The sequence below is a fragment of the Lampris incognitus genome, chromosome 20 (assembly GCF_029633865.1).
Source record: "Lampris incognitus isolate fLamInc1 chromosome 20, fLamInc1.hap2, whole genome shotgun sequence".
Taxonomy (NCBI): domain Eukaryota; kingdom Metazoa; phylum Chordata; class Actinopteri; order Lampriformes; family Lampridae; genus Lampris; species Lampris incognitus.
In genome coordinates this window covers 523,770-544,691 of record NC_079230.1, presented here as the reverse complement: position 1 = coordinate 544,691, position 20,922 = coordinate 523,770, and the positions used below count along the sequence as shown (strand labels likewise).

The window sequence follows — 20,922 nt, the reverse complement described above, 5'->3', positions numbered from 1 at the left end:
AAACAGCTGCAATAACTCCAATACTCAAGAAACCTGGTGCAGACCCCAACAATTTGAGTAATTTTCGCCCAATCTCCAATTTACAATTTCTTTCTAAAACACTTGAAAGAACAGTCACATCTCAGGTATTCGCTCACTTGACTAACAACAATCTATTTAAACGATTCCATTCTGGTCTTTGTTCCATGCACAGTGCGATGACAGCATTGGTGAAAATCACTAATGATCTTTTGATGGCAGCTGACTCTGGGCTCTTAACCATACTTATCCTCCTTGATCCGAGTGCAGCCTTTGATACCATCTCACGCAACCTCCTCCTAGAAAGATTAGCTTCCATTGGAATAACTGGCACCCCCCTTGACTGGTTTAGATCATAGTTACCTGGCCGCACTCAGTTTGTCCAACTTGAAAATTTGAGATCTCAGTTCTTTCCTGTTACTACCGGTGTTCCCCAGAGCTCTGTATTGGGACCCCTCCTATTTTGTATTTATCTACTACCACTTGGCCACATTTTCTGAAATTTGGCATTCAATTTAACTGCTACACGGATGGCACCCAGCTTTATCTATCCACCAAGCCTACCTCCAGTCTTCTGCTCACTTCCCTTTCTGACTGCTTACTAGAAATTAAATCCTGGTTTTCATACCACCTCCTCAAACTTAATAGTGGTTAAACTGAGGTCCTCCTAGTTGGCAGTAAATCTACTTTGGCCAAAACTAATAGTTTTTTCTCTTACTATTGACAATTCTATAGTTCCCCTATTGCCTCAGGTTAAGAGTCTGGGTGTCATCCTGGACAACACATCATCTTTTGAAGGCCACATCAACAATGTTACTCAGTCTGCATACTTCCACCTATGCAGTATTAATCATCTTCAGTCGTCACTTAGACCTAAACGCACAGCGATACTCATTCACACCCTGGTTACACCCCGTGTTGACTGCTGTAATTCTATCCTATTTAGTCTTCCCCTCAAGTGTCTTCATAAGCTTCAATTGGTCCAGAATTCAGCTGCCCATGTCATTACCAGAACTCTTTCCATAGATCATATCACTCCTGTTCTTCAGCAACTCCATTGGCTCCCTGTTAAATACTGTATTGACTTCAAGATCCTGCTCCTCACCTTTAAGGCTCTTAATAACTTAACTCCTTCATATCTTTCTGAACCGCTTCATATCCACACGCCCTCCCCTACTCTCAGATTCTCTTCTGCTCTCCACCTCACTACAACTTCAGCCCACTTGACTACCATGGGTACTAGAGCCTTCAGTCGTTCTGCCCCCCACCTATGGAACTCTCTCCCACAGGAAATTTGCAACATTGACTCTCTTTCAACCTTCATCTCCGTTCTCAAAACGCACCTTTTTAAACTGACATATTCAGTCTGATCCACACTTCATTGAGTTTTGTGCAGATGATGATTTTACACTTAACTGTTGTATTAACTTTTTATTATCTACTCTGCTTTGTTTTGACTTTATGCTGTCTGATACAGTTCTCCTTGTTTTTTACTATGCTCTGTAAGATGTCCCTGAGTGCTCTGAAAGGTGCCACCAAATAAAATATTATTATTATTATTATTAATAATATTATTATTACATGGATGAAGATGAAACGTTTCTGTTGTAAGATGGTGACAGAGGAGAGGTCACATGGATGATGACGAAACGTTTCTCTTGGAAGATGGTGACAGAGGAGAGGTCACATGGATGATGATGAAACGTTTCTGTTGGAAGATGGTGACAGAGGAGAGGTCACATGGATGATGATGAAACGTTTCTGTTGTAAGGTGATGACAGGAGAGGTCACATGGATGATGATGAAACGTTTCTGCTGTAAGATGGTGACAGAGGAGAGGTCACATGGATGATGATGAAACGTTTCTCTTGGAAGATGGTGACAGAGGAGAGGTCACATGGATGATGATGAAACGTTTCTGTTGGAAGATGGTGACAGAGGAGAGGTCACATGGATGATGATGAAACGTTTCTGCTGTAAGGTGGTGACAGAGGAGAGGTCACATGGATGATGATGAAACGTTTCTCTTGGAAGATGGTGACAGAGGAGAGGTCACATGGATGATGATGAAACGTTTCTGTTGGAAGATGGTGACAGAGGAGAGGTCACATGGATGATGATGAAACGTTTCTGCTGGAAGATGGTGACAGAGGAGAGGTCACATGGCTGATGATGAAACGTTTCTGTTGTAAGGTTGTGACAGAGGAGAGGTCACATGGATGATGATGAAACGTTTCTGCTGTAAGGTGGTGACAGAGGAGAGGTCACATGGATGATGATGAAACGTTTCTGTTGGAAGATGGTGACAGAGGAGAGGTCACATGGATGATGATGAAACGTTTCTGCTGTAAGGTGGTGACAGAGGAGAGGTCACATGGATGATGATGAAACGTTTCTGCTGTAAGATGGTGACAGAGGAGAGGTCACATGGATGATAATGAAACGTTTCTGTTGGAAGATGGTGACAGAGGAGAGGTCACATGGATGATGATGAAACGTTTCTGCTGGAAGATGGTGACAGAGGAGAGGTCACATGGATGATGATGAAACGTTTCTGCTGGAAGATGGTGACAGAGGAGAGGTCACATGGATGATAATGAAACGTTTCTCTTGGAAGATGGTGACAGAGGAGAGGTGACATGGATGATGATGAAACGTTTCTGTTGGAAGATGGTGACAGAGGAGAGGTCACATGGATGATGATGAAACGTTTCTGTTGGAAGATGGTGACAGAGGAGAGGTCACATGGATGATGATGAAACGTTTCTGCTGGAAGATGGTGACAGAGGAGAGGTCACATGGATGATGATGAAACGTTTCTCTTGGAAGATGGTGACAGAGGAGAGGTCACATGGATGATGATGAAACGTTTCTGTTGGAAGATGGTGACAGAGGAGAGGTCACATGGATGATGATGAAACGTTTCTGTTGGAAGATGGTGACAGAGGAGAGGTCACATGGATGATGATGAAACGTTTCTGTTGGAAGATGGTGACAGAGGAGAGGTCACATGGATGATGATGAAACGTTTCTGTTGGAAGATGGTGACAGAGGAGAGGTCACATGGATGATGATGAAACGTTTCTCTTGGAAGATGGTGACAGAGGAGAGGTCACATGGATGATGATGAAACGTTTCTCTTGGAAGATGGTGACAGAGGAGAGGTGACATGGATGATGATGAAACGTTTCTGTTGGAAGATGGTGACAGAGGAGAGGTCACATGGATGATGATGAAACGTTTCTCTTGGAAGATGGTGACAGAGGAGAGGTGACATGGATGATGATGAAATGTTTTTGTTGGTAGATGGTGACAGAGGAGAGGTGACATGGATGATGATGAAATGTTTTTGTTGGAAGATGGTGACAGAGGAGAGGTCACATGGATGATGATGAAACGTTTCTGTTGGTAGATGGTGACAGAGGAGAGGTCACATGGATGATGATGAAACGTTTCTGTTGGAAGATGGTGACAGAGGAGAGGTCACATGGATGATGATGAAACGTTTCTGCTGTAAGGTGGTGACAGAGGAGAGGTCACATGGATGATGATGAAACGTTTCTGCTGTAAGGTGGTGACAGAGGAGAGGTCACATGGATCTTTCCTGTTACTACCGGTGTTCCCCAGAGCTCTGTATTGGGACCCCTCCTATTTTGTATTTATCTACTACCACTTGGCCACATTTTCTGAAATTTGGCATTCAATTTAACTGCTACACGGATGGCACCCAGCTTTATCTATCCACCAAGCCTACCTCCAGTCTTCTGCTCACTTCCCTTTCTGACTGCTTACTAGAAATTAAATCCTGGTTTTCATACCACCTCCTCAAACTTAATAGTGGTTAAACTGAGGTCCTCCTAGTTGGCAGTAAATCTACTTTGGCCAAAACTAATAGTTTTTTCTCTTACTATTGACAATTCTATAGTTCCCCTATTGCCTCAGGTTAAGAGTCTGGGTGTCATCCTGGACAACACATCATCTTTTGAAGGCCACATCAACAATGTTACTCAGTCTGCATACTTCCACCTATGCAGTATTAATCATCTTCAGTCGTCACTTAGACCTAAACGCACAGCGATACTCATTCACACCCTGGTTACACCCCGTGTTGACTGCTGTAATTCTATCCTATTTAGTCTTCCCCTCAAGTGTCTTCATAAGCTTCAATTGGTCCAGAATTCAGCTGCCCATGTCATTACCAGAACTCTTTCTATAGATCATATCACTCCTGTTCTTCAGCAACTCCATTGGCTCCCTGTTAAATACTGTATTGACTTCAAGATCCTGCTCCTCACCTTTAAGGCTCTTAATAACTTAACTCCTTCATATCTTTCTGAACCGCTTCATATCCACACGCCCTCCCCTACTCTCAGATTCTCTTCTGCTCTCCACCTCACTACAACTTCAGCCCACTTGACTACCATGGGTACTAGAGCCTTCAGTCGTTCTGCCCCCCACCTATGGAACTCTCTCCCACAGGAAATTTGCAACATTGACTCTCTTTCAACCTTCATCTCCGTTCTCAAAACGCACCTTTTTAAACTGACATATTCAGTCTGATCCACACTTCATTGAGTTTTGTGCAGATGATGATTTTACACTTAACTGTTGTATTAACTTTTTATTATCTACTCTGCTTTGTTTTGACTTTATGCTGTCTGATACAGTTCTCCTTGTTTTTTACTATGCTCTGTAAGATGTCCCTGAGTGCTCTGAAAGGTGCCACCAAATAAAATATTATTATTATTATTATTAATAATATTATTATTACATGGATGAAGATGAAACGTTTCTGTTGTAAGATGGTGACAGAGGAGAGGTCACATGGATGATGACGAAACGTTTCTCTTGGAAGATGGTGACAGAGGAGAGGTCACATGGATGATGATGAAACGTTTCTGTTGGAAGATGGTGACAGAGGAGAGGTCACATGGATGATGATGAAACGTTTCTGTTGTAAGGTGATGACAGGAGAGGTCACATGGATGATGATGAAACGTTTCTGCTGTAAGATGGTGACAGAGGAGAGGTCACATGGATGATGATGAAACGTTTCTCTTGGAAGATGGTGACAGAGGAGAGGTCACATGGATGATGATGAAACGTTTCTGTTGTAAGGTGGTGACAGGAGAGGTCACATGGATGATGATGAAACGTTTCTGCTGTAAGATGGTGACAGAGGAGAGGTCACATGGATGATGATGAAACGTTTCTCTTGGAAGATGGTGACAGAGGAGAGGTCACATGGATGATGATGAAACGTTTCTGTTGGAAGATGGTGACAGAGGAGAGGTCACATGGATGATGATGAAACGTTTCTGCTGGAAGATGGTGACAGAGGAGAGGTCACATGGCTGATGATGAAACGTTTCTGTTGTAAGGTTGTGACAGAGGAGAGGTCACATGGATGATGATGAAACGTTTCTGCTGTAAGGTGGTGACAGAGGAGAGGTCACATGGATGATGATGAAACGTTTCTGTTGGAAGATGGTGACAGAGGAGAGGTCACATGGATGATGATGAAACGTTTCTGCTGTAAGGTGGTGACAGAGGAGAGGTCACATGGATGATGATGAAACGTTTCTGCTGTAAGATGGTGACAGAGGAGAGGTCACATGGATGATAATGAAACGTTTCTGTTGGAAGATGGTGACAGAGGAGAGGTCACATGGATGATGATGAAACGTTTCTGCTGGAAGATGGTGACAGAGGAGAGGTCACATGGATGATGATGAAACGTTTCTGCTGGAAGATGGTGACAGAGGAGAGGTCACATGGATGATAATGAAACGTTTCTCTTGGAAGATGGTGACAGAGGAGAGGTGACATGGATGATGATGAAACGTTTCTGTTGGAAGATGGTGACAGAGGAGAGGTCACATGGATGATGATGAAACGTTTCTGTTGTAAGGTGGTGACAGGAGAGGTCACATGGATGATGATGAAACGTTTCTGCTGGAAGATGGTGACAGAGGAGAGGTCACATGGATGATGATGAAACGTTTCTCTTGGAAGATGGTGACAGAGGAGAGGTCACATGGATGATGATGAAACGTTTCTGTTGGAAGATGGTGACAGAGGAGAGGTCACATGGATGATGATGAAACGTTTCTGTTGGAAGATGGTGACAGAGGAGAGGTCACATGGATGATGATGAAACGTTTCTGTTGGAAGATGGTGACAGAGGAGAGGTCACATGGATGATGATGAAACGTTTCTGTTGGAAGATGGTGACAGAGGAGAGGTCACATGGATGATGATGAAACGTTTCTCTTGGAAGATGGTGACAGAGGAGAGGTCACATGGATGATGATGAAACGTTTCTCTTGGAAGATGGTGACAGAGGAGAGGTGACATGGATGATGATGAAACGTTTCTGTTGGAAGATGGTGACAGAGGAGAGGTCACATGGATGATGATGAAACGTTTCTCTTGGAAGATGGTGACAGAGGAGAGGTGACATGGATGATGATGAAATGTTTTTGTTGGTAGATGGTGACAGAGGAGAGGTGACATGGATGATGATGAAATGTTTTTGTTGGAAGATGGTGACAGAGGAGAGGTCACATGGATGATGATGAAACGTTTCTGTTGGTAGATGGTGACAGAGGAGAGGTCACATGGATGATGATGAAACGTTTCTGTTGGAAGATGGTGACAGAGGAGAGGTCACATGGATGATGATGAAACGTTTCTGCTGTAAGGTGGTGACAGAGGAGAGGTCACATGGATGATGATGAAACGTTTCTGCTGTAAGGTGGTGACAGAGGAGAGGTCACATGGATGATGATGAAACGTTTCTGTTGGAAGATGGTGACAGAGGAGAGGTCACATGGATGATGATGAAACGTTTCTCTTGGAAGATGGTGACAGAGGAGAGGTCACATGGATGATGATGAAACGTTTCTGTTGGAAGATGGTGACAGAGGAGAGGTCACATGGATGATGATGAAACGTTTCTGGAGGAGAGGTCACATGGATGATGATGAAACGTTTCTGTTGGAAGATGGTGACAGAGGAGAGGTCACATGGATGATGATGAAATGTTTTTGTTGGAAGATGGTGACAGAGGAGAGGTCACATGGATGATGATGAAACGTTTCTGCTGTAAGGTGGTCACAGAGGAGAGGTCACATGGATGATGATGAAACGTTTCTGCTGTAAGGTGGTGACAGAGGAGAGGTCACATGGATGATGATGAAACGTTTCTGTTGGAAGATGGTGACAGAGGAGAGGTCACATGGATGATGATGAAACGTTTCTGCTGTAAGGTGGTGACAGAGGAGAGGTCACATGGATGATGATGAAACGTTTCTGTTGGAAGATGGTGACAGAGGAGAGGTCACATGGATGATGATGAAACGTTTCTGTCAGTAAACGTTTTGTCCAGATGAACTGATTCACCTTCTGTGATTTCCTTACCTGCATTATGGAGCATGCATTAAGACTATATGTTATGTTGTTTAGTGTATATTATGTTAAATTTTTGTGTTATGTTGATTTAAATTGTATTACTCTGTTGTTATTTTGTCACATTGTTTATTTAATGTATTATAGTTTATTGTTGTTTTGCGTTATGTTATAATGAATTATGCTGTGTTGTTTCATGTTGTTATGTAGTGTCATATTGTTTGTGTTGTGTTACATAATGCTATTCTGATTTATATCTTTGTGTAGGGCTCAATTGGTTCCTGTTTTTTCTTTCGGTGAGAACGAGCTCTTTGACCAGATGGCAAACCCCAGTGGTTCCTCTCTCCGCACATTGCAGGTTACTATTATTATTACTATTGTTATTGTTGTTATTATTATTATTATTACTATTGATATTGTTGTTGTTATTGTTATTATTGTTAATATTTATGTTCCTGGTTATGCAGCTTGTTAGCTTGTGGCTAGTGATAGCCAGTATCTTAAGAGGAATGCTAACTTAAATTGTCTGCTGCTCGCAGGACCAACTGCAAAGCATCATGGGAGTAGCCTTGCCTCTGTTCCATGCCAGAGGAGTTTTTCAGTACAGTTTTGGTCTGATTCCCTACAGGAAGGCAATACACACTGTTGGTATGACCACACTCATGACACAGTATACACACTGCACACCATAAACACTACACACACTACACACACTATACGGACTACACACACATTGCATGCGACACACATTAGACGGGGCAAATTTATTTGTATATCATATTTCAGCAGGAATGCAATCAAAGTGCTTTACGTACAACATAAAGGACATCAAAACCAAACGTAAAAGCAACACAAGGCAACATTTAGAAACAAATACAAAGGTAGAGTAAAAGTTACCCTGCAGTGTTCGATGATCATCAAAAGCTTCAAATGTGATTTAATAAAAGGTGGCGACAAACAGGAAAGTCTTCGCCTTGGTTTAAAAGAAGTAAGAGTTGCAGGAGACCGTTTTTCTAGTAGTTTGTTCCAGATTTGGTGTATAAAACTGAAAGCTGCCTCTCCATGTTCAGTTCTGACTCTGGGGTCAGAAAGCAGACCTGTCCCAGACGACTTGAGCGATATGGATGGTTCACAGTGGAGCAGTAGATCAGAAATGTATTTTGGCCCTGAACCATTCAGCACTTTATAAACCAAGAGCAGAGTTTTAAATTCAGTTCTTTGACGGACAGGGAGCCAATGTAGTGACCTCAGAACTGGAGTGATGTGATCCACTCTTTTGGTCTTAGTAGGACTTGAGCAGCAGTGTTCTGAATCAGCTGCAGCTGTTTGATAGATTTTTCAGAGAGACCTGTAAAGAAGCCTTTGCAGTAGTCCGGTCAACTGAGGATAAATGCATGGACAAGGTGTTTCAAATAAGGAATCGGACACATTTATTTGTCATTTCATTGCATGCACCTGTGCACATGACATGAAATGGAATATCGTTTCTCCCAGCCCACAGCAGTACAAAACAAAGACAAACACACATATCCAAACTACAAGAACACACATATCCAAACTACAAAAAAAACTACAAAAACACATATATCCAACATATCCAAATTGGGGTTTTTTTTCACTGTCTGAGAGCAAATGCCAGGATGACTGTTGGAACTGCTGGTCTGCATGGGTTAGCAGTTAGCTTAGCCTGCCCCACTTGCGCATCCTGTCAGACCACCCTCGGTGTTTCCTCCTCAGGTGCAGCTCTCCCAGCCAATCCAACGCCAGCTGGCCTAGCCAGACACCTTCAACACACCTCACCACACTCCACACGATGACACCAAAAACACAGTCAACATTAGGCAAGGCCGCCACCAGACCGCCTTTGATGTTGTCTGAACTGCCGGTCTGCATGGGCTAGCAGTTAGCTTAGCCTGCCCCGCTTCCATGTCCTGTGAGACCACCCTCGGTGTTTCCTCTTCGGGTGCATCTCCAGTCAGAGCTGTGGTCCCTGGGCCCACAGGACACAGCAGACCATGCTCTCCCAAACAACCCGCACCAGCTCTACCAGCCATCAAACAAAAACACAAACTTAGATGCACACGTGGGCAAAGACACTGCATGGACAGTACTGGTTGAGACCGCCGCAAACTTAAGTTCACGCTGCCATCTTTCCACACCAGCACTGGGTGAGGCCTCACCAAATGTGAATTCCCGCAGCCATCTTCCCATACCGCAAGCGGAACTGAAATCCTGCCGAGACAGAAATTCTTGATGTATTCTTCAGGTGATAGTAGGCAGACTTTGTAATTGTCTTAATGTGGCTATCTAAATTCAGGTCTGAGTCCATGACTATACCAAGATTTCTGGCTTGATTCGTGACATTATGTGCTGAGATTATGTGCTGACTTTTAATCATTTTTCCATGACTCCAAAAACAATTACTTCACCTCACCCTCACCTAGGTTGTCCGTCAGGACACCCCAAATTTACTTCATTACCCAAATTTATCCCACAATTACTTCAGTTTTATCTGTAATTGAAGAAAATTCTGAGACATCCCATCATTGATTTGTTCAATGCACTTACTCAGTGCTTGTATAGGATTATAGTCCCCTGGTGATATGGTTATGTAAATCTGCATGTCGTCTGCACAATTATGGTAACATATTTTGTTTTCCATAATCTGAACTACTGGGATTATGTATATATGTTAAACAGAACCAGCCCCAGAATGGAGCCTTGGGGAACTCCCCAGGTCATTTTTGTACACTCACATTTGTAATTACTTAAAGACACATTCAATTCAATTCAACTCAATTTATTGTCATTAACAACAATGTGCAGGCACATGTTAAAAATGAAATGAGGGCTGTGGCTTCACCAAACAGTGCAAGACAGACACAGACAAACACAGCAAACACAGTATAAGATATACACACATGAAGACCAAAAGCTAAAAATAAGTTAAAAAAGAGCAAGAGTACAAAATATTTAAAAATATCTACAAACATTCAGTGGGTAGCCAGGTTCAGACGGGCAACAACTTGTGGAAAGAAGCTGGTTTTGAGCCTGGTAGTGCGGGCTCTGAGGCTCCTGTAGCGCCTCCCAGAGTGCAGGGGGGAGAACAGTCCATGGTTGGGGTGGGTGGGATCTCTGCTGATGCTCAGACCCCTTCGAAGGCAGCGTTTGTGATAAATGTCTTTTATGGCTGGGAGCTGGGTACCGGTGATATGCTGGGCTGCCTTGACGACCCGCTGCAGAGCTTTCTGGTCTACTGAGGTGCAGTTGCCGTACCACACTGAGATGCAGATGGTCAGGATGCTCTCTATGCTGCAGTGGTAGAAGTTGGGGAGAATTTTGGGGGATAGACAGGCAGTCCTCAGCCTCACAAAGTAGTCCCTGTCCTTAAAGTAGAATTCAAACCAGTTTAGTGCTGTGCCAGAAAGTCCCACTGAGTTACACACACGTTACACACATTTTATATGCTATACACACTACACACCCTCTATACATTATAAAATTACACAAACTGTACACACTATGAATACTACTCAGAGTGCTACACACACTATACACTATACACTAGGGGACTCTCAAACTACCAGCCCGCGCCATGTTTCAGATTTATTAAGAGATCTGGACGACGTATCCATTTTGCATGCTACTTTCATGTTTTTATTTTTCTGTTCTTTTCTTTTTTTTGTTAAGCGTTTCTGTTTGTAGTTTTAAGTACTCAGTTAAGATTAGTTATGAGGCCAGTTGCAAATGATATAGCCTAATGTCAGTTTGGCAACACTCTCTCTCTCTCGCGCTCTCACTCTCTCTTGCTGTCTCTCTCTCTCTCTCACACACACACACACACACACACACACGCTGTAGCCAGGAAACGTGAGTACATAAACCCAGTAGGCTTGCTCACGGCAAAATATCTCGTGAGCTTGCTAACATAAATTGTTGTCATTGCTTGCAGATGTCACTTTCAAAAGCCAAAAGCAAAGTTGGTCAGGAGTACCAACAGTTCCAAGGGAAATGGACATGTAACTACTTCTTCACTGAATTTAATGCATCCACAAGCTGTCTGATTTGCAAGGAAAAAGTTGCCGTCCTGAAGGATTTCAATCTGAAGTGACATTACACTACTACTGGGTGGCACAATGGCCCAGTGATTAGCACTGTTGCCTCACAGCAAGAAGATCCTGGGTTCGAACCCCAGGCCGTCTGAGGTCCTTTGTGTGTGGAGTTTGCATGTTCTCCCCGTGTCTGCATGGGTTTCGTCTGGGTGCTCCGGTTTCCTCCCACCATCTAAAAGACATAATTTAATCAGAATCATGTTTACTGGCCATGTAGGTTTGCACACACATGGAAAGTGACTCTGGTTTCATGGCTCCCTGAGTGTACTTAACATAGAATAACAACACTACAACACAACAATTTTCACATATATACACAAGGACTGACTTATACAAGTGAAATAAGAAGTGATAAAGTGCAGTGGTGCAGAGAATATACCAGAGATGCTGAAATACATGTTAGCAGCTTACTTACATACATGCCTGAGGTAGATGTACATGACAGAGTGTACCAGTATATGTACAATGTACAGTACAGTATATACACAATGTACAATACAGTATATACAACATGGTTGGATTTATTGACAGTGTTAAATTTTCATTTGAATGACAGCCTGCAGAAAGAAACTGTTTACATCTGGTTGTTTTGGGGTACAGTGCTCTGTAGCAACTACCACAAGGGAGGAGTTGGAACAGGTTGTGACCAAGTTGTGATGGGTCTGCAGTGATGTTGCCTGCCCGTTTCCTGACTCTGGAGGTGAAAAAATCCTTGATGGAGGGCAGGTTGGCACCAATGAGCTTCTCTGCAGACCTAACTGTCTGTTGTAATCTGTCCCTGTCCTGTTTGGTGACCGATCCAAACCAGACAGGGATGGATGTGCAGAGGACAGACTGGGTTATTGCAGTGTAGAACTGAATCGGCAGTTACTGAGGCAGGTTGAACTCTTGAGCTGGCGGAGAAAGTACATCCTCTGCTGCGCATTTGTAGGACATTTAACATGCTGTCTGTATTTTGGCAGTTTGTGGCTGAGGTTTGTTCTGTTAAAATCCCCAAGGATAATGAGTAGGGAGTCAGGATATGTGTGCTCCATGTTTGTAATTTAATCAGCCAGTTGTTTTAACGCCTCTTTAACACAGGCCTGGGGTGGGATATTGAAACAGACCAGAATAAATGATGAAAATTCCTGCAGTGAATAGAATGGTTTACAGTCAATGAAAAAGGTCTCTAAGTGAGGGCTGCATGATTTCTTCAACACTGTGACATCGATACACCAACCTTCATTTATGTAGAAGCATATTCCTGATCGCTCCATATCGTGGTCTTCCTAGAGGAGTTGGGACTGCAGCAGTTGAACTGAATCAACAGTTCCTGAGGCAGGTTGAACTTCTTGAGCTGGTGGAGAAAGTACATCCTCTGCTGGACCTTTTTGATGATTGCGTCTATGTTGGATGCCCACCTTAGGTCTTGAGAGACTGTGGAACACAGAAATCTGTAGGTTTTCACTGTAGACATCGTGCTGTTGAGTATGGTGAGGGGGGCAGTGTTGAGGGGCTCCTGCTGGAGTCCACTGTCATCACCACTGTTGAGTGTGTTCAGCTCCAGGTTGCTGTGGTTGCACCAGAGTGCCAGCTGATCAACCTCCCATCTATATGCAGACTCGTCACCATCCCTGATAAGACCAATGATGGATGTGTTATCGGCAAACCTTAGGAGTTTAACAGATGGGTCACCTGAGGTGCAGTCATTTGTGTGTAGAGGCAGAAGAGTAGAGGGGAGAGCACACATCCCTGGGGGTGCCAGTGCTGATTGTCCAGGTGCTGGAAGTGATATTCCCCAGCCTCACTAACTGCCTGCTGTCTGTCAGGGAGTTTTTAATCCACTGCCAGATGAGGGCTGATACAGTGAGCTGGGTGAGTTTGGAGTGGAGGATATCCAGGAAGATGGCGTTGAATGCTGAGCTGAATTCCACAAACAGGACCCTAGCATATGTCCCTGGGGAGTCAAGGTGTTGGAAGATAAAGTGCAATCCCATGTTGACTGCATCCTCCACTGACCTGTTTGCTCGGTAGGTAAACTGCAGGGGATCGAGCAGGGGGCTTATGATTTCCTTCAGATGGGCCAACAACAGTCTCTTGAAGGATTTAATGACCACAGATGTTAGGGGAACAGGCCTGTAGTCATTTAATCCTGTGATACGTGGTTTCTTGGGGACTGAGATGATAGTGGAGTTCTTGAAGCAAGAGGGGACTTCACACAGCTCCAGTGATCTGTTGAAGATCAATGTGAAAATGGGGGCCAGCTGATCAGCACAGACTTTAAGACAGGAGGGGGACACACCATCTGAGCCCAGTAGCTTCCTGGTCTTCTATCTCTGGAAGAGCTGGTGCACATCCTCAACACATGTCTTGTTTGCTTTTATTGCTTTTCGAGTTTTCTTTTCAAACCTGCAGTAAAACCCATTTAGATCGTCAGCCAGTTGATGGTCCCTGGCAGTGTGGGGGGATGGTCTCCTGTAGTTGGTAATGTCTTTCAAACCTCTCCAGACAGATGAGGGGTCGTTGGCAGAAACCCTGTTTTTCAACTTTACAGAGTAGCACTTTTTGCCACTGATCTCCTTTGTGAGTATATTTCTGGCTTTGTTGTACCAGATCCTATCTCCACACCTGTAGGCTTCCTCTTTAGCCTGACAAAGCTGCCTCATTTTAGCTGAGAATGAGGGCTTATTGTTGTTAAAGGTACAGTAGGTTTTGGTGGGCACACACACATGACCTCTCAAAGTCTGATGTAAGATGTCACAGTGTCAGTAAGTTCATCAAGGTCTGTAGATGCAGCCTCAAAAGCACTCCAGTGAGTGCAGTCGAGGCAGGCCTGAAGCTCCAGTTTTGACTCATTGGTCCATTTCCTCACAGTTTTATAACCGCAGAATTCGCAGATTTTAGTTTCTGCCTGTAGTTGGGATGAGATGAATCAGACAGGGATCAGAGAGGTCCAGGGCTGCACGGAGGACAGAGCAATAGCTGTTCTGCCTTGAATATGTTTGTATGCTGAGGAGACATTAAGTTGACTGTTCAAGAATGTTTTGTGTTTTTATATGCACAAATGATTAGGGAACTTTTATTTTGAAAGTAGAGCTTTTATTTTTGAAACCGCACAATAGAGGAAAAGTAGGAAGTAGCTGTTAGCTGTAAACTGTGAAAGGGTATGGTCGAATCGTCATGGTTTGTCAAGTGTAATCAAAAGGAATCTGCTGTGAATATCCTTCAGAAAGCAGTGGCTGTAAGGTTAAAATATTCCTTACATGTTAGAGAATTGATATTAATGATTATTGTGCGTATTGTTTAAGTTTGTAATATAGTTATATAGTCGAAAATAATAGTTAATACGTTGTAACCTATGCAATACCATACTTACCTGCTACTTACCTAGTCCTAGTCGTCTATTAATGTCAATCTTCATACTTAGGCTGTTGTATACTTACCAAAAAGTGTTGTTTGATGCTGGATGTGTTTCCATTCTGTATGGAAAATAGATGTTGTCTAGAAATGTGTAGTCTAGTCTTCTTAAAGGAAATTGTCTACAATGTTTGTGTTAGGCTGTTCACATTTAGCCTACCTGTTGTTTACATAGCAGTCTTTTAGTCTATTTTTGCATCTCTCTTTTTCCAGTTTTACTCTAATTCAATGTGCCCTCTCTCCTGGCTCTTGTAAAGGAGTTTGGCTGGCTATTTATTATGTTAACACTTTGGAAGTTGAACACATAAAGAGAACAGTAGAGTAAAAAGCCAGTAACATCAGAAGTGTTCATCGACCGCAGTTGTGGAAGACTAGGCAACAGAGAAAGATGAAAAAGCATCATCAGTACCCAGCTCTAAGTACACGTCTTCCTCTAAAGGTTCAGTAGCCAGCGCTGCTACCAGAGCCAGAGCCGCAGCGGAGGCCGCCCGCACCAGGATCACATTTGCTCAAAAGGAGCTAGAATTGAAAAAAACAAAGAACCAAATAAGATTTGGAAAAGGCTACACTAGAAGCAGACCTAGAAGCACTAGAACTTGAAAAAGCAGCTGCTGTTGCCAGTGCAGAGGCTGAAGTTGTAGAGGCTGCAACAGGAATAGGAAATGTGGATATTTGCAGCACCAGGAGTGGTGTCTCACCACAGATAGTTAGACAGCGAACAGAGGCATATCTGGAACATCAGGCTCAAGCCAGCTTCAACCCTACCCCACCCGTTCTCCGTATCAAAGAGTCACCGGCATTAATGAGACAGGAGTTAAGCCCTACATACCACCATGATGTCTTGCCCAAAATGTCTACACACACACACACACACACACACACACACACACACACACACACACACACACACACACACACACACACAGTGAGTTCTTACCACCATCACAGCACCAGACACTCCCGCCTCAGCACCTCACTCCACCTATAAGGCCTATCAGCGGCAGGGCTCCACTTCATTCAGGCATACAAGCCATCCAGACCAGTTTCTTAGGAGCAACGCACAGGACTCTCCTACTACTCCAGCTGCTAACATGATAGACTTTGCAAAGTATCTGGCCCGCAGGGAGTTAGTAACCACAGGACTCACTAAATTTGATGATCAGTCTGTTAGCATGGCGGTCTTCCTTCTTTAATGCCACTCAAGGCTTAGAGCTAACAACCAGTGAAGAGTTAGATCTGCTGGTAAAATGGCTAGGAAAGGAATCAGCTGAACACGTTAAAAGAATTCGAGCCATCTATGTCACTAACCCTCAAGCTGCACTTCAGTTGTCTTGGACAAGACCTCGAGAGTTTTATGCACCCCCAAAGTGATTGAGAGTGCTCTATTTAAGCGGCTGGACAGCTTTCCTTGTCTCGCACCGAGAGAAAACATTAAACTAAGAGAACTTAGTGACCCGCTCATGGAACTACTCTCAGCTAAAGAGGATGGGTACTTACCTGGACTCAGCTACCTGGACACACCTCGAGGCATTAACCCCATTGTTGAAAAGTTGCCACCGAACTTACAGGAAATATGGCTCTCTGTGGGTTCAAGATATAAAGAACAATGCCAGGTTATCTTCCCCCCATTCTCTTTCTTTGTTGACTTTGTCAGCAGTCAGGCAAAGGCCAGAAACGACCCTAGCTTTGTATTGACAAACAGCAGCTGCACTCATTACTGCAACGAAAGGCCCATAACAAAGCATGATGGTGTGAGGAACGCTATATCTATCCATAAGACGGATGTGTCCGCAACAGCGGATCCAAGTTTGACACATAGAGCAGAGCCAGACAAGAAAAGTGGTAGCAATCAAGCTAAGTACTGTCCATTTCATAATAAGTCACATCCTCTGGAAAAAATGTAGAGCCTTTAAAATGAAGCCACTGACAGAATGCAAAACGTTACTAAAAGAACACAGACGATGTTTCAGGTGCTGCTCTGCTACTCATGTGGCCAGGGAATGTCCGGTCGACCTAAAATGCAACGAGTGCGGGAGTGAACGACACTGCACAGCTATGCATCCAGACACTACCACCCCACCAGCAGTGTTCCCCGTGGCGGAGTCAGACATGGAGCAGCAAAACAACTCACCTCCAGAGGTAACTTCAAGGTGCACTGAGGTCTGGGGAGTAGGTCTCCCAGCATGATCTTGTGTGAAGATATGATCGGTACAATTGTTTCCACGAGGACGCTCAGTCAAGATGTACACTATCCTTGGCGACCAGAGCAATCGCTCGTTGACCAGATCTGAGTTCTCCCAGCTATTTAACATCCATGACCATGGTAGACTTTCACCTTACCTGATGAGGACCTGTGCTGGCACCACTGCAATGACGGCAAGGAAGGCAGTCGGCTTTCAGATAGAAGCAATGAACGATGAAGTCTGTTTAGACTTGCCTCCATTCATTCAATGTAATGAGATTATGAGCAATAGATCAGAAATCCCCTCACCAGAGGTTGCTCTTCCCCATGCTCACTTGAGACCTGTGGTGCCTTACATCCCTGAGCTCGATCATGAAGTGCAGATCCTAATCTTACTGGGGAGAGACCTCATACGTATTCACAAAGTGAGACAGCAAATAAATGGGCCCCACAATCGCCTTTCGCGTTTGGATTTAGGGTGGGTGATAGTGGGGGAAGTTTGCGTCGACAGTGCCCACAAGCCCACTATAGCCGTCTTTAAGACCAATGTCCTACAGAATGGATGCCCGTCTTTTCTGACACCATGTCAGAGTCACATCAGCATTAACGAAAAGGCCAGCTATTGTGGGGAGCACAGGCACGGCTGGGAGCACAGTCACAATATCCCCACCCATCTGTCCAGTCATTCTGTTGTGAGGGTGCCTGCTGAAGACAAACTTGGACTAAGCTTATTCATGAGAACAGAAAACAATGACAAACCCACTTTGTCTTTTGAAGTTGAGACCTTTCCGAAGACCATGCAGGAAGAGTTCCCACGAGATGAGCAAAATAGCTGGATTGCTCCACTACTGTTCAGGTCACCCAGACCGTGCCTTCCAAATAACTATAATCAAGCCCTCTCTTGCCTCCACTCGTTGCAATGCACACTGAACAAAAATCCGGAACAATTTGTTGCCTTCATGGAGAAGCTCTTTGAAAACGGACATGCAGAAGAAGCACCCCCTCTCCACGAAAATTAAGAGTGCTGGTACTTACCCATTTTTTGTGTGTACCACCCCCAAAAACCGGGCTAAATATGAGTTGTGTTAGACTCGAGTGCACAAGAAGGTGGCATCTCTCTGAACAGCCTCCTATTCTCAGGCCCCGACATAAACAACTCCCTCCTAGGAGTACTGCTCAGGTTCAGAAAAGAACTTGTTGCACTAACAGCCAACATACAACAAATGTTCTATGGCTTCTTGGTGAGAGAGGACCACAGAAATAACTTAAGATTCCTCTGGCACAAAGGTAATGACCTGACTAAGGAGGTAGCAGAGTACCGCATGCAGGTGCATGTATTTGGGAATAGCCCTTCACCCGCAGTGGCAATATATGGTTTTTGAGGAGCTGCCCAAGAAGGTGAAAAGAAGTGTGGATCCGACTCATGCTGCTTTGTTGAGAGACACTTTTATGTGGACGACGGACTCATCTCCCTCCTGACTGAAGCAGAGGCCATCGATCTGCTTAAGTGCACTCAAGCATCACTGGCAGAATCAAACCTTAAACTGCATAAAATCGCCTCAGAGAGCATCGCAGTGATGCAAGCTTTCACACCTGGAGACCTGGCTGCTGGCTTAAAAGACTTAGGCCTTGACAAAGAAACTCTGCCTGTCCAAAGAAGCCTTGGTTTGTGCTGGAACATAGTCTCTGACACCTTTACGTTCAGAGTAGCAGCCAACCACAAGCCGTTCACCTGCCGTGGAGTGCTATCCACAGTTAATAGCCTCTTTGACCCGTTGGGCTTGGTTGCACCAGTGACCATCCGGGGATGAGCACTGCTCAGAGAAATGTCTGCTAATGTTCATGACTGGGACACTGAGCTTCTGCAGACAAGTTAAAGAAGTGGGAGACATGGGAAAATTCTCTACTGGATTTGAGTGGCCTCCATCTCCCCCACTCATACATACAACAGTCCCTCTCCAGTGCTACTTGCACTGAGTTGTGCCTCTTCTCCGATGCTTCTAACTGGGCCATAGGAGCGGTGGCTTACCTAAGGGTTATCATGACAGATGGGCAGTGTAGAGTTGGCTTTGTGCTTGGAAAGGCAAAGCTAGCCCCCCAACGAGAGCCCACAATCCTTCGCCTTGAACTGTACGGAGCTGTGCTGACCATTGAAATGGCTGAATTTATTCTCGACGAACTTGACTACAAGCCAGATGCTGTGAAGTTTTATTGTGACAGCAAAGTCGTCCTCGGCTATATACACAATGACTCAAAGCGATTCTTTGTATACATGCGTAATCGTGTTCTCCATTTATGCCAGACAACTTCTCCTCAACAGTGGCACTACATGCCTACGGATCAAAATCCAGCTGATCTGGCCACCAGGTCTGTGCTGGCATCACAACTCACAACACCACGTGGTTTACAGGACCAGAGTTCCTTCACAAGACACTTCAGTCTGAAATGCACAAGTCTTTTGAGCTGGTGGATCCTGAAACAGACGTAGATGTGACAACTCAGCTGACCACCCTTGCTGCTCACATAAACGAAGGTAAACTTACCTCAGAACGATTCAAGTGCTTCTCCACTTAGGAGTCTTTGCTGAGAGCAACTTCCTTCTTGATTCACCAGATTCGTTCATACAGGTAAAGCTTGTCGGAATCATTTAAAGGATGGCATCGGTGAAACAAAATACGTACTCCAGAGGAGCTAGTCACAGCAGGGCTGATCATACTCAAGTCTGTTCAAAGGGATGCTTATCCAGAAGAGTATGCTGCACTACAAAGAACAGAGCGATCTCAAGATCTAGTGCAATCCTCGATCTGGATCCTTTCATGTGTGATGGTCTCTTACGGACTGGCGGACATTTGAGACATGTGTCTATTGATCCTGAGGTGAAGAATCCAATCATTCTCCCAAAACAAAGTCATGTCACGAAATTACTGGTGAGTCAGTACCACAGGAAAGTGGAACTCCAAGGGCGTCAATTCACAGAGGGAGCAGTCAGGGCTGCTGGCCTGTGGATTGTTGGTGGCAAGAGGCTGATAAGTTCAGTCCTCCATCACTGTGTCACCTGCCGCAAACTGAGAGGGAAGCTTGAAGTCTAAAAGATGGCCGACCTCCCATCAGAACGTCTGAGCTCATCCTCACCATTCCCTTATGTGGGATTAGATGCTTTGAAGCCAAATTTTAGGATTTTGGGAACAGCGGTGCCAGCTATGCCTTCCATCTTCCAAAGCTCCGCTCCGGCCACTCTACAACCGCTGGCCCTGGGGTGATGCATGCGTCAATTGGTTAGATTACAGGTTGCCAGGTTAGCCCACATGCAACAGGAAACATCCATATGAAAAAAAATCTCATTTTTAATAATTCACATATTAACGAAGAAAGCAATGACTTGTCAAGTCATTGCATGCAAGTCTAAGTCAAGTCTCAAGTCATGAATAGCAAGTCAAAGTCAAGTCGAGTCTTTTATCACTGTTGGTCAAGCAAGTCACAAGTCCCCAATCTGGCAACTTAAGTCTGACTCGAGTCAAGTCACTCGACTCGAGTCCCCCATGTCTGCTGTAGGAAGCTAAAGGGCCAAGAGCACTATCATAACCATCCAGCAGATCAGGCTGTCCATATACAATTATTTCAGTCTTATTTTGATTTAGTTTCATGAAGTTTAACTCCATCCATGTTTTGACATCATTTAAACAACTCAGCAAAGCCTGTATACAATCTCTGCTCTTTGTTTTATAGGCAAATAGATTTGCAAATCATCAGCAAACAATGAAAAGACATATTATATTTTATAAAAATGGATCCCAAGGGCAGCAT

General features: G+C 44.2%; 1 protein-coding gene across 1 annotated transcript in view; it reads left to right on the top strand.

The window, feature by feature from the left end:
• The window catches only part of mogat3a (monoacylglycerol O-acyltransferase 3a), an 88,369-nt gene that overhangs the window by 61,582 nt on the left and 5,865 nt on the right, over positions 1–20,922 (top strand). Inside the window, exons 7-8 of the mRNA XM_056300423.1 lie at positions 7,696–7,786; positions 7,968–8,076. Of these exons, the coding sequence (XP_056156398.1) occupies positions 7,696–7,786; positions 7,968–8,076 (200 nt within the window). The remainder of the gene's footprint in view (positions 1–7,695; positions 7,787–7,967; positions 8,077–20,922) is intronic.